The sequence below is a fragment of the Copadichromis virginalis genome, linkage group LG23 (assembly GCF_057382275.1).
Source record: "Copadichromis virginalis isolate Kocher_CV1m ecotype Utaka linkage group LG23, C_Virginalis_male_GT1.1, whole genome shotgun sequence".
NCBI classification, from domain to species: domain Eukaryota; kingdom Metazoa; phylum Chordata; class Actinopteri; order Cichliformes; family Cichlidae; genus Copadichromis; species Copadichromis virginalis.
The window spans coordinates 15474090-15497072 of NC_140639.1; the positions used below are offsets into that span (position 1 = coordinate 15474090).

The following is a 22983-nucleotide window of genomic DNA, read 5'->3' on the forward strand; positions in this document are numbered from 1 at the left end:
TTATTGGTAGTTGGATGGGAGCGGTCCCTTCTGGGGATCTTTGGGGAACAGGATTGTCTGGTCTTCAGCTAGCCCTTCTGGCTGTGTCTCGTCCATTAGCTGGTTCATCTATGCTGCCAAATACTCATCGAATGTAGTTAGCTTCTTTAGACAGGAGGTGTGACTCATGTCAGGGCCTGGTGCTGTCCAAACCTTCATGCTTGAGATGTCTGCCACTGTGATGGTTACTGGAACCTGTTCAGAGAGGTTCCCATCTGCTCTTAACTCCACTAGTTTGCCACATTGTTCCTCTGCTACTGAGAGTAAGGCAAGGCAAGGCAAGGCAAGGCAAGTTTATTTGTATAGCACAATTCAACAACAAGGTGATTCAAAGTGCTTTACAGAGACATTAGAAACAAAAACAAATAAAAAGCATGATTTAAAATTGATTAAAACAAGCAAACAAACAAACTAATTAACAAACAAACAAAACAGTATATAAAATCAAAACAGATAAAATCAGAACAATAGATAAAATCACCTTGGATGGTTCAGTGGAAAACAGCTGATTTATTCTCCTGGCTTCTAACTCTTTGGTATACCTCTTCAAGTGGCTTGGCAAGGTTGTGAGCCTTAGCTTGGTCTCAGGTATGGGCAACTTGCTATCTGTATGTCTTTGGACTGTGCAAGGAGTACATCACCTAGAGTAAACCCACACAGTAATTTGAACCTATTGCTGTGACGCTATAGTAATGACCACCAAGCCACCACGCTGGCCTTCTCTGTACCAGTTTTATTCTGAGGTAACAGCAGGTAGACTGATTAATGCTTAAGTGTATATAAATAGGCTTCTGGCATTGTTTTAACCATTTTAACCAAAGGAAGGGTTCAGATACCATAACGTCTTTAAAAATTAATTATTATTATTTATTTTTTATTAATTAAGCTATTAAAAAAATCTTCACTTGTCTTGTTTTTATTCAACCCTCCTTGTTATTGGGAATGTAGAAATTCTGTTAAAAATCTGCATTCCTTAAAAATTTAGTCATATGTATAAAATTCAACTTACACAGTTCACTCACGAGAGCTTCCTATGATTAGTACATTTTATATAAAATGAAATGAGTACCCCTTCAGGGACTTGAGAAGTCTGTGCATTCAGCCTGGCTCAGTTTTAAAGCTGCTGATTTGATAAATTCCATCTATTTTACAAATGTATGCAAGTTCCCCTTTAACTATGTTTCAGTGCTGTCTTTTCGTAGCTAAGAATATGTTCATGAACACACTGAGGAGCACAAATTCAGTTTGTACAGTCCTGACCCTCACCTCCTGTTCAACTGCACACTTTAGGTGAACTCATAAACCGAAGACTGAATACCTTGTCCTTTGCAGCATTATGCAGTATTCCAGCTGGGTTATTGTTCTCCTTCTCTGTATCCCATATGAATCCCATATACATCTAAAGTAAACCTTGGTAAAAAAAAAAAAGGGAAGGGTGTTGTGATGGGCCTCATGGAGATTTTGCTTAATCCAGAAATATTGCTTTGCAAAGTTCATCTAAATATAATAAATAGAAAACTTGCTGCCTTGCTTTATTGGTCTTTCAAATAAGTCAGAAGTAGGAGTTCAGTGACTGCACTAAAAGCTGAGGCTTTGTTATAGAAAAATATATTGCTTTAAAGAGCTATTCTGGGAAAACACACACTGGCTTTTTCCCAAGAATCAGATAAAAAGAGTGACTACCTACAACTATAGCAAAGAGTAAACAGCTGCTGTGGTTAAGTACAATGGTTCATCCATTACCTGTTTCCTTTGCCTTCAGGCTGCATTCAAAACTAATCTAACTGGATGTTTAGGAGTGTCAAGTTAACATGTTATAAAAGACTGTTTAAAACACTGAAATGCTGGTATTGTATCAATATTGCATATACGGTATAAAAACATTGTAAGAATTTATATTATTTATCTTTTTGCCTGGTTCTGTACAGCCATGGTGAAAGATTCTCTGGACCAGTCTACTACTGGGCTAACACTGAGAGACAGATATTCATGCTCACATGCACACCTACGCCCAATTTAAAATCACCAGTTAACTTAACATGCATGTGTTTGGAGTGTGGGAGGAAGCTCAAGTGCTAGAGGGAACTCACACAGACAGGCCACAACAGGCTAGAGAATTCAACCCTAGTAGAAACTTTCCGACTTGTAAACAGAAACACTACAGACTTGTATTTTATTTATTTATGTATTTTTTTTACTTTGGTTTAAAACAATTAGTTTAACAATATCTAAAAAAATCAGCTCTATCTACCTGTAGATTAAAGTTAGTGATAAACACTCAGGTATACTAATCAGTTCTACTAATACCACGGACCTCTCTTTGATGGCTGTGAAGGATTTTCTATATGAATGAGTGCTGAACAATTCTGAGACAAACCTACAGTCAGTTTTTACTCACTGATTCATGTAGCCACATGCATACCAGGGAGAAGCTCTGCTATGTAACTGTGTATGCTTCAGTGCATTATTTCAGTAAAATGCTGCTGGGAACTAGTTAACAATTATAGAACATGAAATGCAAGGATGTTTTAGCCCCACTCAAGTTAAAACAAGTAGGATGCAATCGGCAGCCTTTGTGCTCAGTCACTATGAAAGGATTGTGTATGCTTTTACTTGTGGAGGCATGGCGGTATGTCCCAGACACCGACTGTGTGTGTTTTGTGTACACTGTTAAATGGGGCAGAATGTGCTGATGCAGCTCTGGCAGTGGGAGTGATGGAGCCAGCCCTAACCTGAGGGGACTGGCGGAGCTCAGAGGAGAGATTTGTGCCTTTGCTTTCTGTCAAGCTGCCACATGGGAGTCCGAGTGGTCGCTAACTTAAGCTGCTGACAGACAAGTGACACACGATCACACCCCAAACTCAAATGCATCCCCAACCAACTATGTGATTGCTACATCAACTCAGTTTTTTCAATCACTGGTCATACAATCCATTTGCTTCCAGAAGAAGGACAGCTGTTCTTGCCATTACAGGTCCAAGTAGGATTTCTGAAGGAGATGATTCAGCATCCTGTTTTTGATCCTTTTGAGACGTTATTGTATTTATTGTATTGTATTATATTTTTCTGGACCACTTTGTTGGAATTTGAAACGTTTTTGTAATATGAGATAAGGATTTAATTGTCACTCTAAATATTTCTTCAGTATGACTTTATGAATTTCTCAATGAAAAAGAAAATGTTGGCTTAAATAAAAGTTAAAAGTTTTTCCACACCTAATGCACACACTTTATGGATAAATGCATGGATTTCATCAAAGGTGGCTCCAGTCAAACCACCCTCTTCCATAAAACTAAATGTCACTCATTCAAGTGTTGCATTAAAAGTAAATAAACAGGGCTATAATCAGACACTTTACACTTTACAAACTATATAGTATTCAGCATCTAAAGCTGTAAGATACATAAATAATACATAGATAATAACATAAAAATGAAATTCGGCAGAATTTGGTAGAAATCCACCGCTCCAATTTAATCGAAATAGGGAAGGGGGAATACGGAACTGACCTGCATACTGGGCTTTCAAGACGAAAAAAAAAAGCATTCCAAACAACTAAACCAACTCAAGGGCGTTGTTTTCCATCACCCGCTGTTCTGGGATGGGCGAACTGACACGCCTCTCTCAACGCGGATGTTTGTCCAGCCTATATAGCAGAGGACAGCTCAGGAAACCAGGGCGGAGAACTGGAAGAGCAGCAGCGCATCTTCTTAACACCCAACATCTGTCTACGGTCTATACCAGGTAATATAAAGTTTTCTTATGTGCTGCAGAACGAATGCTAATAACTCGCTGGCAGTTAGCCTTTCACACAGCATTTATAAAGCGATGCTTACAATGCTGAAGTATGCTACTCTAGAAAAGCTCTTCCTCATTTTGCATTAAGGAAGTCAAACTAAAAACTATTTTCAGTGTCTGTAACTAGTTACGTTGAGGATAAAGAGAGAATGCGTGAATAAACGTGCTTATCTTCTTACTGGTTAAGCTTTTAATATAAATTTCGTCGATAAACTGTTGTTTATTGCATTTTTCCTTGTGTCCATATTTTACATGGTTGGGTAGAAAACTGCACAAGGTAGTAGTACCGTATTATACAGGCAGAAGATAACCTACAAATGCCTGCTTTTGTGGTTGCTTGTTGGGAGCGGCTCTTCGTTCCCCCACAACATAGTTTGCCACTGAGAGCAGACACACCTTGTGATATGCGTACCGACCGCAAGCACCTGCGTTACAGGTTAAATAACAGATACTGCAGAAAAGGTCTTGAAAATTGCATTCTTAACAAACATGGATTCAATGAAAAGTAACTGAAATAGTAATATAAAATGTTGTGATGTGAACTACAGATGGCTTTAAAAGAAAGTGGGGATCAGCAGCTTTCAGTATGAAGGCAGATTTTATATCTATTTATATATAAAACTGGGGCTCCAACAATCGATTATTTTCATTGCTGAGTCTCTAAATTGTCAGAGAATGATGTGAAAATTGCTTCTTTTTGCCAACCAAAAGTCATATAATGGTAGCTGTTGGCCTTGCTGTGACCTGAAGATTTTAATGAAGACAAATCACCTTTCAGGTCCTCATCATCACGATGGCACACAAAGAGTTTGAGACTGCAGGGAAGAAGCCTGGCCTGCAGGTGTGGCGGGTGGAGAACATGGATCTGAAACCTGTTCCCCCTGCACTCTATGGAGACTTCTTCACCGGAGATGCTTACATCTTGCTTTACACCACCAAGGCTCCCTCATACAATGTTCATTCATGGATTGGTATTGGATTCTCTGCTGACAACCTAATAGCTAAATTCCCTCCCTGTCAATGTTCTGTTTTATTTTCCACACTGTTTATTTACCATCCTTTTTATCTTAGGCGATGAAGCTTCCCAGGATGAGAGTGGGGCAGCTGCCATTTTCATAACTCAGCTGGATGACCACCTGCAAGGAGCTGCAATCCAGTACAATGAATTTCAAAACCAAGAGTCAACCACCTTCCTGGGCTACTTCAAGTCTGGCATCAAATACAAGGTGAAATTTGCATGCGTACTTATGGTGGTATAAGTCATTTGAATTTGTTTGCCTCAGAAAGGTAAAAGTTGTGAGTCTAAGCTACCAAACCATGACTGTGACTTTGTGACAGTTTATTGGATGTCTGTCAACTCTGTAAATATACTGTTACAGCTTCAGGGAAGGAAACAGTTCTAAAAAGTCATAATTCACCACCCACGCGACTCCAAAATGAGCGACTAGTCTGACTGGGACCTTGCTCTTGTTTGTCATAGGAAAAGGAATGATCATTCTTCCTTGAATTTGTCCTTTAAACAGGGTTTTTTTTCCCCCTGTTAGACATGAGCAGGTCTTTTCAGGACAAGCAGAGGAGTATAGTCACTGTGTGCAGGATTCGAGGCATGTTATAACACCTTCTCTGTTTATCATGTGATACACACTGGCCCAAAAGAATTTTTCCCTTTCACAATTCCTGGAAAAGGAGAGGCAAAACATGGCGACATACAAGAGTCTGAAATCTTTCTTTATATTATGAGAATTTGAGTCTAAAAACATTTAGATAGTCAGGGAGACCTAAAATATTATGTTGAATATTATGGTGTCATGCTGTCCATTCTAAAGAACACATTCTATAAGCCTCAGGTTTGAGAAGTTTGGTGAACACCTGGGTTTCCTTGAAATGTAATATATGAGCATAAACCATTTAAATGATTAAGGCACCATCTTTTAATTCTGTATTTACTTCTTTTTTATGTGTTCACAGTTTTAACAGGGTCCTTAGACTCACTGATCAATCTCCAGCATTAGAACTGCCTTAGTAATTGCTACGACCTGCTACGACCTGAAAACAGCTGTTTGAGATAATGCTCGATGTTATCATGATTGCTTCATATCATTCGTGCATATTTGTCAGCCACATGTTTATGCAGCTAAACCCCTATCTACCATAGCCAAAGCTGTCACGAGAAGTAATACTGGGTTTAGAACTATTTTTAAGAAATTATTACTTTATTGCATATTGATGATCATCCTGTATAAGTATGATAACTAGAGGACCAGAACTAAATGGATGGTGGAATTCAATAAAGAACATTCCCTGCATTTTTACACCACTTGTTCATTCAAAGAGGGGAAATCCTGGTTACTAACTAGTTTTCCTGCCTCTTAGCACTGGGTTATGAAACTGTGTTAAGAACTAAAGGACTAGTATATAAAATAAAAACAGAGAGCGAAAAAAGGTCCAACTATTGTGCTACTTAAACTATTGAGATATGAATAAAAACAGTGCTTATTGGAATGAAAATGGCACGGAAACTTGTGTTTTCAATCATCATGACAATTCAAAGCACCTGCATTTGCTTCACTTTTCAGAATCAAAGACTACATATTTTTTTATGTTTAGCATACTGTGTATTTATGTGCTGGACTGTTTCTAGGAACTGACTTCCTAGAAACAAAGCTAGTTGTCTGTCAGGTTTGCCATACCTGCTCTTGCCTTTTATTTATGTATTTTTCCAGTCAGCGGTAGGATTTGCTGACATTTTGTGCACAGTGTAAACAAACGAGTAGGCGTGATCTTTAGAGATTATGTTGACTTTAAAGAAGTGAATTCTTGCAACTAGAGCAACTACAGACATAACAGCGGTGTCAGCTTTCTAAAACGTTCATATAAAAAGCACTCCGAAAGCACAGACCTCCTCTATAAGCAGCTCACTGTGCTGTATTTTGTATATCAGTTAAGGGTACCTTGATTACTAAAAGATTATACAGGAGTGGGTAATGGATAAAAGCTATTGATTTGTAAATAAGTGGACATGAATAACTTTAGCTTATTATATTATATTATACTACAGTCTATTTCTAACTAACTAGGCAGGTCATCTTCTTTCTACTGACAGTACTTTCTTTAAAGATATAACATGCTTTTCAGTTAACTTGAAAGAAAGGCGGATCTAAAATTTAAAAGTGAGGACACAGGTCAAAGAAGACATGCTACTTGGATGGAAACTATAATGTGATATTTAGATCCCAGTATACCAGTGTCATTTACTTTTGCCAGTACAAATATAGTAGAATTTTAAGTACTGTTTTAAAGATAAAATACATTTTTATTAAAGTTTGACCTTGAAGAACAGGTCAGAGGTCCAGGAAGGGGAAAAATGTCAGTAAGAAATAGATTTAAAAAGCTGTATTTAGCATTAGTATCACTTTGGCTTCCTATCAATCTATTGGCCTTGCAGGAGAGGTCAGGGGTCAGATGTGACACAATATTTTAAATCTTTATATGGTACTTTATACGGTACGCTGCCAAAAACATAACTTATGCGCTTAGATCACTTACACAGAGCATAACTCAGATTTTTTTTAACACAGAAAGGTGGAGTTGCCTCAGGCTTTAAACATGTGGTAACCAATGATGTAGATGTCAAACGCCTGCTGCACTTGAAAGGTCGTCGACCAGTCAGAGCAACTGAGGAGGATCTGTCCTGGCAAAGCTTTAACAAAGGAGACTCCTTCATCATTGATCTGGGAAAGGTGATCTACAATTTAAAATGTTTTACAGAGATCGTACAGAGTTTAGATGTTGCATTTTGTCATCTCAACCTTATTTACTTCTTCTTTTCTTTGCATCTTCTCTGTGAATTAATAGAACATTTACTGCTGGTTTGGCAGTGAAGCAAATCACTTTGAGAAGCTCAAAACCACTCAGATGGCCCGAGATATTCGTGATAATGAGCGAAATGGCCGCGGTGAAGTCCATACAATTGATGAAGGTAAAGAGCCAGAAGCTGTGACAAAGGTAAGTTTTAGTGACTTCCTCCTTGTGTAGAATCATTGTGACTGTAACAAATAAGTTATTTGTCTCATTTGGTGGCTAGAGAGGATGTTAAGTACAATGTTGTATTCATTATAGGTACTTGGACCCAAGCCTGATCTCGCACCAGGAGGCAGTGATACAGATGTTGAAAAGACAAACAGGAACAAGGCGTCACTTTATCTGGTAAATACACACATACAGAGAAGCCCAAAAAGTCAAGGAGCAGCAGTGAAAAAATTTCTACTTGTATTACTTTTTAGTCTAGTAAAAGGCATTTCTATTGCAAAATTTCATGTTGGCTGAACAGCTTAAATCAGAAGTTCTATTTCTAAAAAAAATGTCCACGAATTTGATTTGCTCCAGTTTTGCAGCCCTCAAGCTCCATGGACGCTATAAATCTTTGTAACACCTGATTATTCATGTTATCCTGCCATTGTGTTTTAAAGAGCCTCGGGGGTTTCTCAGTCTTCATGTGCCCAAAATACATCCAGTGGAGTTGAGATCAGGTGATTGAGGAAGAAATGCTCTTAAAGATCTCAGCCCATCTTAAATGTTTAGCACAGTATAGGTTAATAAATGATGGTGGGTTTCTTATTACCCCTGATGCTATCCATCCATGCACTGAGATCTCCCCTGCACAGCCTTCTGCTGGCAAGACTTTTGCTGATTGCATTCTCTCTTACCTGTAGTCTGCGCGATTGTGGTTGATGCTACAATTTCCACAGATTCTTCATATTGTCATGGAAAAGCCCATTAAAACTGAAGCCCTCATTCAAGTGCAGAGTTGATGCTGAGTTTGATTTCACTGTGCTGAAAAGAGGTGCAGTGGCTGCAAGGTGATTTCCCTCAACACGCCTCTAATGAATCAATTAAAACGTTTCATCTGTTCTTTGTAATACAGTTTTATCTGAATGCTGCTTCAGTGGAAATCCTACCTGCGTTGTGTATTGCTTTGTACACAAGGCAGTCAAGCATAGTTAATGCCACTATACCATGTGCTTCAGATGAATCTGATCTAGCTAACAATAGAGGAAAAACTTAAATGTTTGATTTTCTTCATTCCTTCCTGTGTGGATTGTGTATAGGCTTCTGTAATTTAACACTATGGGATCATTTCAAGGTTTAGATGAAAATATGAGAGATTATTTAAGACTCTGTCAGACTTTCAACCGTGGCGTATGGTCCCTTGACATGATCCTTGTAAATAAGAAATTCAGATGACAAATACAGATGCTCTGATCTCTCTGCTGTCTAGATTTCTGATGCTGCTGGTGCCATGAAGACATCTTTGGTGGCTGATAAAAACCCATTCAAACAAGATATGCTCAACCAGAATGATTGCTACATCTTGGACAATGGATTGAATAATAATATATTTGTCTGGAAAGGTATTAAGCTTTTACATCTGTTTATTTCTACAACTTCTCATCTACTATATTAATCAAGTCTCTGCTCATTTGAGTAAGTTGTTACTAACTCTCTTTAGCGTTAAACAAAGAGTTTAACGCTAGAACCTAGAAGAATTTTAAACCCCAAGTACTGTCAGTGGGTGTCAGTTTGACCCCATCCTGCAACAGCAATATTGGGAAAGAAAATTTTCCCTTTTTTTGAAGATTAGTTGTCATCAAATTAGAAATATAATTAATATAAATTTTTACATGCAGATCAGTATGGATTGTACAGATAAAATGTGTATTTGAATAAACTAATAAACAAAAAGGTGCAACAAATAATTATAGAATAAGACTGTTATTAGGAAACGCTAAAACTGAATTTGAGCTCACTGTGAAACAGATCAAACAACTCATTGGTGATATTTCATGACTGACCTCATAGTTGTCTACAAAAAACATAAATTTTGAATATATTAATTACTATAAACAGATAACACTCAAAGTTGTCATATTGCAATAATGACTTTTAAATGAACAGGGAGCACCCAGATTTGAACTGGGGACCTGTTGATCTGCAGTCAAACGCTCTACCACTGAGCTATACCCCCTCTGTCACTGAGCAGCTTTCATATGGAAATATGTGGTTCTAGGTATATGTGGTCATAAAGCTTTTTCCTACAGACCCCCAAATTTCCTGTTTGATAAACAAGCCTTTTATAGGAAAAAAAAAATCATGAAATATGTAATGATGTGGATTTATTTTAACAGAGTTACACAATTTTTAAAAGAATCATAATGAACCATTTGATGGTTTCTACTGTTAAACATACATGAGTCATTGACTTTGATTTGACCAGTTTAACCTCTCTGATCTCTGTACCAAACTTTAATCTGCAGGACAGAAAGCAAGCAAAGAGGAACGCAAAGCAGCGAAGGCTGCTGCTGACAAGTTTATCGCAGACAAAAATTACTCCAGTAAAACTCAGGTAATGTTAGCATGTAGTGATCATCTGCTGCCAGAACTTCATCCTTCTGCTGTCTCATTGTGTTTATGACTTAACGTGTTTTTCGTTGTTTATTATGTCATGTGCAGGTCCTGATAGTGCCAGCAGGGAGTGAGCCCACCATGTTTAAGCAGTTCTTCTTCAAATGGTTTGAAGGGAATATCACAGGCCCAGGGCAGACCCACACAGTTGGTCGTATTGCCAAGGTGGAGCAGATTCCCTTCGATCCATCCAATCTCCACAACAACCCCGCCATGGCTGCCCAGTATGGCGTGGTTGATGATGGCTCTGGGAAAGTTCAGGTACAGTAACCAGCTTGACAGTGTTTTATTTATTTTAAAAATTAATAAGTAAATGCAACATTGGTGGATGTCTGCAGATTTGGCGTGTGGAAGGAGGCGATAAGGTAGCAGTGGACAAATCCACCTATGGACAGTTCTTTGGAGGTGACTGTTACTTGGTGCTGTACTCTTACAACAGTGGAAGCAGAGAGAAGCACATCATTTACACCTGGTGCGTAAAACATGCTCAATGTGGCAGAATTGTTCTTTTAAGGGGTACAAGGCAAAGATTCCTGCCTTGGTACTCACTTTCTCTGTTTAGGTGAATGAAAAATGTAAGCATGATATGAACTTGTGACACAACACACACAGAAGTAAAGCCACTGAGTTGTAGAGCATACTGGTCTTTGTAACAAGATTTTTATTCATGAAGGGTTTGGGTTTGATATAGAGAAATTTTGCTTTATCTTCAAGCACTCTTTAATATGATGCAGAATTTGTAGATGAACCAATAAATGAAAGTGATCAAAGCTGGTGGGATTGTTCAGTTGCAGGCATGTTAGGCAGGGTTTATACACATTGACCCATTAATGATTCTAAAATCCTGGAAGGAGACACAATCCCCTTTGAGGTTGCTATGCCGACCCCTTCTGAATCAGCCTAAAGCAGTTTTAATGTTTCTAGAATTAAATGAGTGCCAATATTAATATAATCTGAGAGTGGAATGCAAATGTAACAAATTTCATCACATCCATTCTGTCTGTCTGATATGATGATGCCACAGAATGAAAACAGTTACCAGTTATAGTACTGCTGAAATCTCATGACATTGTGATTAAAAAAAAAAACCCAACAACATTAATGATTTCTTAAACTTGTGGTAAAATAATAAAATATAATTGTGGGTAGTCAGTTTATGTATTTAGTGTTTTTGTAAGCTGTGTGAGGGTGCTGAGAGAATCAAGAGTTTTTGAAACATTACTTTTATGCCTTAATTGAGAATATCATATTTAATTGTGCTTAATTTTGCTTGCTGTAGGCAAGGGCAGAAATGCACTCAGGATGAACTGACTGCTTCGGCCTTCCTCACCGTCAAGCTGGATGATTCCATGAATGGAGTAGCAACACAGGTAAGATTTTTCCAGATTTCAAGTAAGAGTTAAAATGTTAAGAAATAAAAGTACCTGGCAACAGTTAGTGAAAGGAATGATGCAACTCTCAGGTCCATCTTTTATATTATGAACAAGAAGCAATAAAATACACAACACACTTGCAAAATCATTCACATTAACAGACTTTTTTTCCATTTTCAACCAACAAATCATTAAGTTGACCTTGAAGACTTTGGTGGATTTAAACCAGATTTTAATGGAGTGTTAACATGACCCCACTCAACACACCTACAAAATGTTATCAGAATTCATTCAAAAATGTTTGAGCTATTGTGTTTACAAACTGACACGATGACATGCATGCAGACACTACCAAAAACATGACCTCCTTGGCATCTTGCAGCTGTTAGCTTAGTATACAAACTGGAGAAGAAGAGGTAGGCTGATGTTTTTAACCTTCATACAGAGGAACTGCTGTCCCCTGTTTTCAGTCTTTACCCTGAGCTCCTATTAACCAGCTCCCAGCTGTACTTAGAGGTAAGTCTGGGATCAGTCTCCTCATCAATTTTAATGACTGTGTGGCTGTATCTCCGCAGGTTCGGGTCACTCAAGGTAAAGAACCCCCCCATCTTGTGAGCTTGTTTAAGGACAAGCCCATGGTCATCCATCAGGGTGGGACATCCCGCAAGTGTGGCGAGACTAAGCCAAGCAGCACACGGCTCTTTCATATCCGCAAGAGCGGCAACAATACCACACGAGCTGTTGAGGTCAGCCTCATTTATTACACCGAATGTTAATAAACTGGTTCTTTATAATGAACAGATGCCACCACTCCTCCCTATCTTTCTGTCACACCCACACAGGTGGAGCCCACTGCATCCTCTCTGAACACCAATGATGTGTTTGTGCTGAAGACTCCTGATTGCCTTTTCCTGTGGAAGGGAAAGGGTGCAAGTTCAGATGAGATGGCTGCAGCTAACTATGTTGCCAGCCTCCTTGGAGGAACTGCTACTGGGGTGGAGGAGACACAGGAGCCAGGTAAAGAGCTTTGATTTCCACAAAGTAGTATTTGTGAGATGTCCCCAGTAGAAAACGGTCCTTTTCTCCTTGTTTCCAGCTGTTTTCTGGGCTGCTCTGGGTGGTAAGAAAGAATACCAGACGTCCAAGGCCCTTCGGGGAGTGGTCCGACAACCACGACTGTTTGGATGTTCAAACAAAACTGGCAGGCTAACAGTGAGTATTCAAGTGTTCATCAATCAGATTTTTTAAATGTAAGTAGTTATATTTATATAAACAGTTATATTGTTTTCTTACCAACTAGTTTAACAATTTTTAAATGGCCACTTTGTAATTGTGTGCTGATCAATTTTCAGGTTGAGGAAGTTCCCGGGGACTTCTCACAGATCGATCTGGCAACTGATGATGTCATGATTCTGGACACATGGGATCAGGTATAAAAGCACTTTTGATGAAAGACTCGAGTTGTAGCTAGTTGATGTTTTCCTCCTTTTGATCCTTGAGCTCTTTGATTACTGTTCCCATCAGATCTTTGTTTGGATTGGAAACGAAGCAAATGAAACGGAGAAACTTGAATCACCTAAGATGGGTAAGAGAAAACTATTAGACATGAGAAGGAATTACAGAAATACAGCAACGGGGTCAATTCAGGGAGAATAAAAACATATATAGAGGGAATCATTTTCCCAGAAAATAAGGCATGAATTATAGATATTAATTCTGATAGCAAATATATTTTATTTGAGATAACTATTGTAAATTTATGAGTAAGGAAATGACCAAATTTACCTAAAAACTATTTCTTTAGATTAATATTTGAGATTATTAATTTACAAATTTATTTTCTCAAAAATTTGACTATAAGCTCAGAAATTTAAGACTGTTTTTTCTCATATTATGTTGTTTGTAAATTTGTTGATTTACTCTCAGAGAATAAAATATTTTTGCTGGACATTTAAGATTTTAATCTTGCAAATTTATGACTGAATAATTTTAAAGAATATTAAATAATATTATTTTACATTCATTTCTAAATTTACCACTCTTCCTATAATTTTAGCTCCAATTTGAATGTGGTTATAGTGAATGGCCCTTTAAGCCTACTGTACAGAAGAGACCTCAGTTCACAAATACATCCTGCTTTCCTTTCAGCCAAACAATATGTGGATTCAGACCCCTCTGGCCGCCGTGGTACCCCCATCACCATCCTTAAGCAGGGGGAAGAGATCCCGTCCTTCACCGGATGGTTCCAAGCTTGGGACCCAAAGATGTGGTCCCAAAATCTTTATGCCCAGTAGAATTAAATTGGAATAAACGCATATTTTAAGCATCTCTGAAAAATCTGGATAGTTTTGATGTTTGCCATTTTTTGTTGACCTTGAAGCATAAATTGGCACCTAAGATGGAACTTCTCTGCAGGTAAAGTGCAGATGCAAATATGTGCTTGAAGCTGTGGTGCAGGTTAAAACGTAACCCATCCGATTTCCAACCCATTTTTTCAGAGTAAAAAAAAAAAAATATATATATATAGTCAAGCTACTATTTAAGAAAAGAAAAGTACATTGGCTTTTACACAAAATAACATTACAATGTTCATAAATGTTATAGAAGAGAAGTAATAATTAATTTAAGGCAATATCTACATAAGTGCATTCAGGCTCTTTTCAGCAGCTGTCAGTGGTGTGTTCCAGCAACATGTGTAACCCAAAGAAAATGTATCATCTTAAAGTTTTTCTAATAAATGAAGGCTGTTTGAGGCTATAGGAGAAAATGACCAGATAACTGAAATTTTCATACAACAGCTTTAGGTATTCTCATGACAAACCAACAAAATTTGGCTCTTGGAGATATCATTTAATGAATCTGTCATTTAAGGACCTGTGAGGTGTCTGCTTTGGAACCAAAAGGTTTCTGATTTAGCTGTCCTACTCAGTTGTGCTCTCTAGTTTTCAGTCAGAGCCACTTATTCCTGTTTTGTAAAAGCAGTACACGTTATTTTTTTGTTTTGTTTTCTTGAGACTATAACCAAACTCACTGACTCAGTTTCACAAACTTTAGATGTGCTGAGATGATTGTAATTGAATGATTAATGAATTTAATGGGATAGACTTGCTTTAGGTGACTCAGCGTGCTATTACAACAGATGAATGGCAGTTGGTGAAAACGGGCCTGTGTGTGTGTCAGCATAGATATAAAAAAAAAACAATGTTCATGTTAAATATTAATAGCATTTCTCATCAACTTGACTTTAATTTTCAAAAATTATTTTTTATCTCAAAACTTTGAGCAGTAGGGTACATATTTAAAAAACTGAATTTAATAATTCACAGCCCACAGTAAAAAAAAAAAAAAATAATACAATGTTGAGAAAGTTTTATTTGCTACAGCAATGAATGTTTTTTTTCATCTACTTTACATCTACTTTAAAAAAAAAAACCCAACCCACTACATTGTCTAGATTAAGTGTGGTCTTACAATTTACTCAAAATTATTTTGAAAACTGTGTTTTAAATAGATTCTTTTAAAAACCACAAATTAACTTCTCCATATTTTTACAAAGAACTTACCTTTTGCTGTCTTTGTTGCAAAACAATTTGTGGGAAATTCCAAATTTAAATAAAATATTTCACCATTGTCTGATTGTATTTTATTTTATTTAAATAAGATGATGCACTTTGCTTATAGGTCTGATATTTTCTTCATATTACAACTGGATTTATCATTAGCCTAAATCCTCACCATGTAACAGCACCATGTGAATGCCACGAATGATACTAATCTTCAGACCATGTGCACACAGCTTTTTGCTGAGTTGTAAACCTCTGATTAAGGAAGGGGCTTTAAAAGTGCCCGCATGTGGTCTGTTGCCTCTCCTCTTTTGTTCCCGTTTTATTCTCTACTGCTGGAGCTGCAAGAAAAGCACTAACCAGGCACGATGAACCAGAAGGTGGTACTCATCACCGGCTGCTCCTCTGGGATTGGCCTCGCATTGGCTGTCCATATTGCAAAAGATGAGAAGAAGAGGTTCATGGGTAACTTTTTAACAGACTTTTTCTAAGATAGCTGGGGTTGTTGACTACATTTCAAAACTCTGTGTCAGGTGTGGAGGGATCAAAGAAAAATATAATGTATTTAAATTGTGATTGAAAATGCTTCAAATGAGAGAAATTAGAGGAACTATGTGAAAAAAACTAGCACATAATGGTGTAAAAATGTGTTTTCCTTTTGAATTTTTTGGAAGTGTGTAGGATGTTTTAAAATATTACCATCTCACATGTACTTGAACTTTCCTTGAACGTTACATGGCTGCTGTGTCTGGCTCAATAATTTCTACTATTAATACTTTGCAGACTATTCATTAAAGTTAACTGTGCAAATGTGATACCAGTTTGAAACCATTCACTAGAAGGATATTAACTTGATAAAATTCACATTATTTACATTATCAATATGTGATGGGTTTCTTCTACAAACAAAATATTGACAAGTTCTTTTTTTTTTTTAACTCTGGTTCCAGAAACAATCCATACAGCTCACCATCAACAGTTTTTATCTTAAACATGTTTTATGGAAGAAATGGTCCTCCTGGTCTGTTGATTACCCTGAGTAACTAGTAACCATGTCGTACTGATGTAACAGGCAACACCTGAAAGTTGAAATCTGAGAAAAATCCACATTTGCTGCTCCTGGTGGAGATAATTTTTGTGATAGTTTCTCAAATGTAATGTAAAATTTTAATTTCAGTTCTAAATTTAATAAAAATACAACAGCTTCAGATGAGTTTTTGTTGTTGTAGTCTATGCCACCATGAGAAATCTGAGTAAGGCTGAGCCTCTGGTTGAGGCAGCAGGTCGGACCCTGGGCCGGACCTTGGAGATCAAGCAGCTGGACGTATGTGACGAGGCTTCCATCAAAGCCTGCGTGGACAGTCTGCCTGAGCGCAGGGTAGACATTCTCAGTAAGCTCCTACCATTTGCTTTGAAACAGTATTAATTTGGCTTTTCGACCGTCTGTGGAAATTTAAATGATATGTGTCTGTGTGACCTTATTTCACAGTAAGTAATGCTGGGATGGGTCTGATTGGACCCATTGAGTGTCAGTCTATTGAAGAGATGAAAAGTGTCATGGACACCAACTTCTTTGGACTTGTGCGATTAATGAAGGAAATCCTGCCCGACATGAAGAGAAGGAAAAAAGGTCATATTGTGGTCATTAGCAGCGTCATGGGGATTCAGGGTAAGAGCTGCTTCACCTGCTGATCATGAGAACATTTTTTTAAGACAGTTGCTTCACAACTTCTTTCCCTGTTTCAGGGATTTTATTCAACGATATCTACGCAGCATCTAAGTTTGCACTGGAAGGCTTTTGTGAAAGCCTAGCGATACAAGCCCTGAGGTTTGGTCTAAAGTAAGATGCTAGGTCTATAATTTTTTATTCCTGTTCATCTTTTACTAGCATGTTTGTGAGAGAAAAAAAGTGCAACCAAAATGTAACTACCTGAAAACTAGCCCTTGCATCTGGTATATTTGTGAAGTCATATTGAACAACAACACCTAGCACTTTCTGCACCATTAGGAGGAAAATATTTGAACCACAGCACACTGTGATGTTTAGGCATGTTCTAACACAGTATCAAATGATGACTGAATATTAATGTGGTTTCTAAAGTTTCCTGTATAATGAAAGTAATATTTAATTACCTTTCACAGTTGTGCACTGAATTTCAGTTTCCTATTTCAAGAGATTTTTTGATGTTCTTCTCTTCTGTTTCTTCCTCAGCATCAGCCTGATAGAGCCAGGTCCAGTGATAACCGAGTTTGAGCGTAAGGTTTATGACGAGGGCCTAAAGATTGATCTCAGCAAAGCAGACAAAGTGACTGCTGACATGTTCACAAATGTCTACTTAAAGAACTACAAACAGATCTTTGAAACCCTCGGACAGACTCCTGAGGACGTGGCAGAGGTATCATTTGGCAAATACTTCACCTTTAACCTTTAATGCACTACAAGAGCAATAAACTATATTATGAATGATCTTTCTTCATAGCACACCCTCAAGATCCTCATCATGGACAATCCCCCTTTCCGGCACCAGACAAACACTCTCTATACCCCTATGACCACACTCAAGTACGCTGACCCAAATGGTGACCTCCCGATTGAAACGTTTTACAAAATGGTGTTTGAACACGACAAGGTCTTCACGGCCAGCCTGAACTTCATCAAGCTTTTGCAGTGGAGAAGCCGAAAGAGTTTTAAGTTAGAGAAGAGCAACTGAATCATGTCATATCTTTGTTATTTTTGTGACATGGGCATATTTGGCTGTTATTGTCTAGCAGTGTTACCTCCCTGAAATAAATAAAGCTATGAAATGCCATGACAATGCAGTCTCTTTTCATACGTGGCAGTAAGCTCTTGCAGGTTTAAACCACACCCTGGTGCATTCAAGTGGCATAACTGTCTTAAGTTGACAAGCCCTTGAGCCTTGTGTAATATGGGAAACAAGCAAAGCTATGCGAACAGCAAGATTAAATCAAAGTAAATCAGGTAGTTCAGAGTTATAACGACTAATTTATGAACTTTTTGTCTTTTTAAAAGCATTGTTTTGTTAATGGGTTCTGTTACAGTGTCAGAAGATTATGTATATATTACATAATCTTGTGTGTGACTAATAAAGGTTATTTTATCTTATCTTAATCTGCTGGATTACATAACATAATTACTCATGGCTTAATCTGGAATATAGCCGCTGAATTCTGAGCCTCGCGCCACATGGACTTTAATGTGAGAAAACTTTTATTTATTTATTTTTTGTAGGATATTGACAGGCTTTGGTTAGAAAATTGATTATGTTAGAATATAAAAAGAAAATAATAAAGTAAAAGCTGGTATTCTCTTGATGGACACTAGATGGCAGTAAACAATTATTAGGAAATTCAAACATCTGTGAAACCAGTCTGGATGCTGCTGAACACTGATAAGTCCAAAAATAAAATAGATAATTATTGCAGAAATAGGGCCATAAATGACTGCGGCTCAAATTTGTTTCAGCAAGATCTGTGCTTGTGCTGAAAAATATACATGAAAAAGCATTAGTAGACACGTTATCAGACGTACCCTTCCGGGGAGGAGATAACAGGGTTAAAAGAGATGCTCTTGATAATTATGTTTACCACACGAGGGTAACATACAGTACTGTACAAAGATACTGGTTCACTACACGAACCAGTGTTGTGTAAACACATAACAGACAGCTTAGCAAAGAACCCATTCTAAACGATGTCTTTAGGCACTTTGTTACTAGCAGCCTGTCACCAAAGCACATAATTTGTGTTGTTGCACCAACAATATAAATCCCACTGAACTATTAGGCGAAAACCTGGCATATTGCACTGTGTGCTTTTTTTTGTTGTTGTTGAGAAAACTGGACAAGTGGAGGACAAAAGAAGAAGTGGAAGGTCTGAAAAACTATGTACAGCAAATGAAAAGTCTTTGGAAATCATGTCCTTAATACAAAAAACCCTAGCAAAGACTATCAGTTGATCCACGAACAGAAACTTCATTAGAAGAGGTTTCACTGGAATTATGGACACAGGGAGAAATTGCTGAACTGGACTGAAGATCAATGGAAACAGGTATTATGGAATGGTGAATATGAAAAATAAACAAAAAAGTGAAATTCGGGAGATGGGTACAACAAGACCATCTGGAAAGCATCTGATTGGCAACAGCTTCATTTTTTTTTAAAGATAATGTAGTAAAAACATACCTGGATATAAAACTCACACAATCAGCTATGGATTGGCCTCATCTTTTATGTTTTGGATGTGAGGTGCATATGGGATTCGGTCCTCTGACTGTATACGAAATATTAGCTACCATCAAAATATATAGATAATGTAAAAAAGTACATATTCAGTTTATTTGTTTTGATCTCGATGTTTTTCCACCATCTGTATTAATTCTCCAAACATATCTTCTAAGGGCAGTAATGGACGACAAATACCACAAGGACACAGCAATGCGATTCAGACAGGCTTTAAACACCAAAGAAGAAGAACGGTATCCGGCTCTTTGTTTGACGTTGCATCCGGACTGAATTAAGCTAATGTTGCCCACATTTCAAACGTATAAACGAATCGATACCATGTTTCTGCTTATCTAAAATGTCCAAATCATCTCTCGATGCAGGGTAGAACAACAGGCAGTGTTGTGGCACGTGTGTCCCGTTTCTGTGTCTATGCAGCTAACTGTTTAGCCATGCGGGAGGCACTTCATTGTTAGCCTAGCGGTAGCCATGCTCTCCGCTTTCACTTGTCTTTTGCGTTGCGGCGGCTTTCTGGCGACAGGGACCACAGCTACTAGCTAGCCTGGCTGCTAGCTAGCTAAGCACTTTCCACACAGTATTGACGTTTTGTCTTCTTTTATGGTGTATGTGCTTTAGCGTTTTCTAACGGTTTCTTTTCTACCACGTTCCGCACAAAGGCTCCACTCTGCGGAAATTGTTTCAACTATTAGCTACTAGCTAAGCTAGCCGGCTAACTTGGAGGAACGTCACTCTCCCATATGACATTTAACTCTGCGTTGACGTTGTCTTGACCTGACCGTTATATTTTAATTCTGCCGACCCGAGAAGGCCTCGTAACAGTTTCCTTCCGTCGAGTATCGGAGTTTCTCTTTCTTTTTTCCCTGGTTTCTGTCCCGTCGACTGCCACGATGGCTTCTTCCTCTGGAAATGACGACGACCTCACCATCCCGAGAGCAGCTATCAACAAAATGATTAAAGAAACTCTCCCCAATGTACGGGTGGCCAACGATGCCAGGGAGCTTGTTGTTAACTGCTGCACAGAGTTCATCCACCTCATATCCTCAGAAGCCAATGATATATGCAACAAGTCGGAGAAGAAAACCATTTCCCCAGAGCATGTCATCAACGGTGAGTCCAGCTTTGTTTTCCCTATACCCTGAAAGGTGTGTGTATGTGTGTGCAGCACCATGTAATGAGCCTTAAACCACAGAGAGTGATTGAAACACTTTCGCCTCTTGCTTTCGCACCGCAGCGCTCGAGAGCCTCGGTTTCGCATCGTACATCACGGAGGTGAAAGACGTCCTGCAGGAGTGTAAAACTGTTGCTCTGAAGAGGAGGAAGGCCAGCTCGAGACTGGAGAACCTGGGCATCCCTGAAGAAGAGCTCCTCAGACAACAACAGGAATTGTTTGCAAAGGTATGATTTTGAGAGAGGAGACACAAGAAACAGTACAAATCCACATAATTCAGCTCAGGGAACTGACTTCCACACCAGGTCATTTAGTCTAACTCTGAGGGGCATTTAAAAATCAGGTTTAAAAACAGCAAAGACATAATAAAATGATAAAAAGCAGCTGTTAGAAAATGTCCAGGTGCTTCCAACAGCCACTGAACTGAGCATAGCTGTTTTTGAAGTTCTGACTAGAGGAAATCATTCTGTGCTGCTTTCAGAGTCCGCGAAAACAGTGGAATTGAAAATGTGAATTTATTGCTGCCACACTGTGTTCTAAAAAATAATTAAACAAACCAGCACAACTATGATTGCTCAGAAATGTTATGATAAACAAAATTATTGGACCAGAACTTCACATTATGTAGAGATCTGAGTCTTTCTGAAGTAGGTCTTTTGTGATTGGTCTTTTGTTTTGGGCTAAGTTCCTTAGGAAATGAGTAAACCTTTAGGGAGAAATACAACAAAGCCATGTCCGATTTAAATCATCTGTGTGCTGAGTGGCTGTTACACATAACCACTTGAGGCACATTATTTGCACTATACTGTTCAGTAATGCATGACAGATCCATTTAGTTAACTTTCAGCAGTACTTTGCTAATTATTAACTCAATCCCTTTCTAGAAACAAGTATAAGCAAGTATAATTCAGCGATAGTAATATGTTGCAGAAACTTTATTTTCATTTTTTTCAATGTTCAGTGCTATAGTGACATATAAAACGAATGTGTCTTAAAATATTCAAGTTCTAATTAGACATCAGATATCACCACCATGAGCTTCTCTAATTGCCTGATATAATCCTCATTCACCTTCGCCTGTTTCATGCCTCTCATGTGTTTGTGAAGGCGCGACAGCAGCAGGCAGAACTCGCTCAGCAGGAATGGTTGCAGATGCAGCAGGCCGCCCAGCAGGCACAGATGGCGGCAGCATCTGCCACTGCTGCCCAACAGGCCGGTTCCTCTCAGGATGAAGACGAAGAGGATGACATATGATCCCAGGATACCGTTCAGCTTGTCCGAATCCCTTCCTGGGACAGTGTTGGCGGGCAAACCTCCCAGTGCTGTTGTTGACAGAGACTTGAGATGTGTTTGACCGCTGGTGCACATCAGTGACACAAGGAAAATGCACATTTGGTATCGACAGTGGAGATGGAGTTGGAGGGGGATGTCAACATGATGATACCAGAACCTGAAATTTGTTTGGTTTGAAAAGCTGTTAATAAAATTTGGATTATCCCCCCGCCCCCCCTTTTTAAGTTACTTCCGTTTAATTATGTCTTGATGTTATGTTGTGAGTAATTTGTAGATTTCTGGATGTACTGTGGATGCACTGAAGGCACATTTCACTGAAGTTTGGTAATGGTGCAGCAGGTGTTTGCTCTTTCAGGTACTGCACCAACTAGCTTGTTTATGTCAACCATAGTGCTAGATAACAATCAGTGGTGTAGGCGAATCGCTCCTGACGACTCCAGAGCATCTAATTCCTCTTCTCTTGTCTTTGCCATTTTGTCAAAAAGGGTTTTCTTTACCCCTCTGTGGAGTTATTTGTTCGACAGTGGAAGAGTTGAGGGGGCGTCAATATTGAAATTGTACTATTAGATAATGGAAAAATACATTTTTGTTTTAGCTTATTCAGAAACATTATGTTGTTTCCTTTCTACCTTGAACTACACACAGTATTGGTTCTTAGCTGCACCTTTGAAAAACTGAATATTTTTGTCTGATAGAACCAAAGATAGACTAACAGCCCAGAGTTCGTGTTTTGTTTTCTTTTTAAGGTGTAGGTGCTACTGTGATTCTCATTGCTGGCTCCAGATCAGTGTGAATAATGTTAAATATTATTAACCTATAACTTTGTAAGACGCTTTGATATCGAGGCCAGATTTGTTATTTCCCTTTTCCTTGGGTGCAGTATCAAACATTTGCATTGTGACTGTGGTCAATCCTCAGTGTAAAGATAAGTAACCTAGTTGTGATACACATTCACTTGCCTATACTACAAAGTTGTATTCTTTAAGCAATAAAGGAATCATGTTTTATAGACCAGTGTTCTCTGA

General features: G+C 38.3%; 3 protein-coding genes and 1 non-coding gene across 4 annotated transcripts; 3 read left to right on the forward strand and 1 right to left on the reverse strand.

Moving 5' to 3' along the window:
* The first annotated feature begins 3678 nt into the window (after positions 1 to 3678).
* On the forward strand, positions 3679 to 15303 carry scinla (scinderin like a). The gene is made up of 17 exons (XM_085447481.1): positions 3679 to 3783; positions 4616 to 4808; positions 4909 to 5063; positions 7416 to 7577; positions 7693 to 7842; positions 7957 to 8043; positions 9116 to 9248; positions 10152 to 10240; positions 10348 to 10560; positions 10638 to 10771; positions 11579 to 11669; positions 12248 to 12418; positions 12515 to 12689; positions 12769 to 12884; positions 13025 to 13102; positions 13197 to 13257; positions 13821 to 15303. Exons 2-17 carry the CDS (start codon positions 4631 to 4633, stop codon positions 13964 to 13966), a joined length of 2139 nt encoding a protein of 712 aa, XP_085303607.1. The 5' UTR covers positions 3679 to 3783; positions 4616 to 4630; the 3' UTR covers positions 13967 to 15303.
* Positions 9791 to 9862, reverse strand: trnac-gca (transfer RNA cysteine (anticodon GCA)). Its single transcript has one exon. It is a non-coding gene; the product is annotated as a tRNA-Cys (tRNA).
* A 67-nt stretch (positions 15304 to 15370) lies between the features above and the next one.
* On the forward strand, positions 15371 to 18037 carry LOC146680507 (retinol dehydrogenase 8). The gene is made up of 6 exons (XM_085447483.1): positions 15371 to 15700; positions 16465 to 16626; positions 16725 to 16904; positions 16982 to 17075; positions 17448 to 17631; positions 17716 to 18037. The coding sequence occupies exons 1-6, from the start codon at positions 15604 to 15606 to the stop codon at positions 17944 to 17946; spliced, it is 948 nt and encodes a 315-aa protein (XP_085303609.1). The 5' UTR covers positions 15371 to 15603; the 3' UTR covers positions 17947 to 18037.
* A 1596-nt stretch (positions 18038 to 19633) lies between these two features.
* On the forward strand, positions 19634 to 22967 carry dr1 (down-regulator of transcription 1). The gene is made up of 3 exons (XM_085449135.1): positions 19634 to 20604; positions 20729 to 20892; positions 21773 to 22967. The coding sequence occupies exons 1-3, from the start codon at positions 20385 to 20387 to the stop codon at positions 21917 to 21919; spliced, it is 531 nt and encodes a 176-aa protein (XP_085305261.1). The 5' UTR covers positions 19634 to 20384; the 3' UTR covers positions 21920 to 22967.
* The last annotated feature ends 16 nt before the right edge of the window (positions 22968 to 22983 follow it).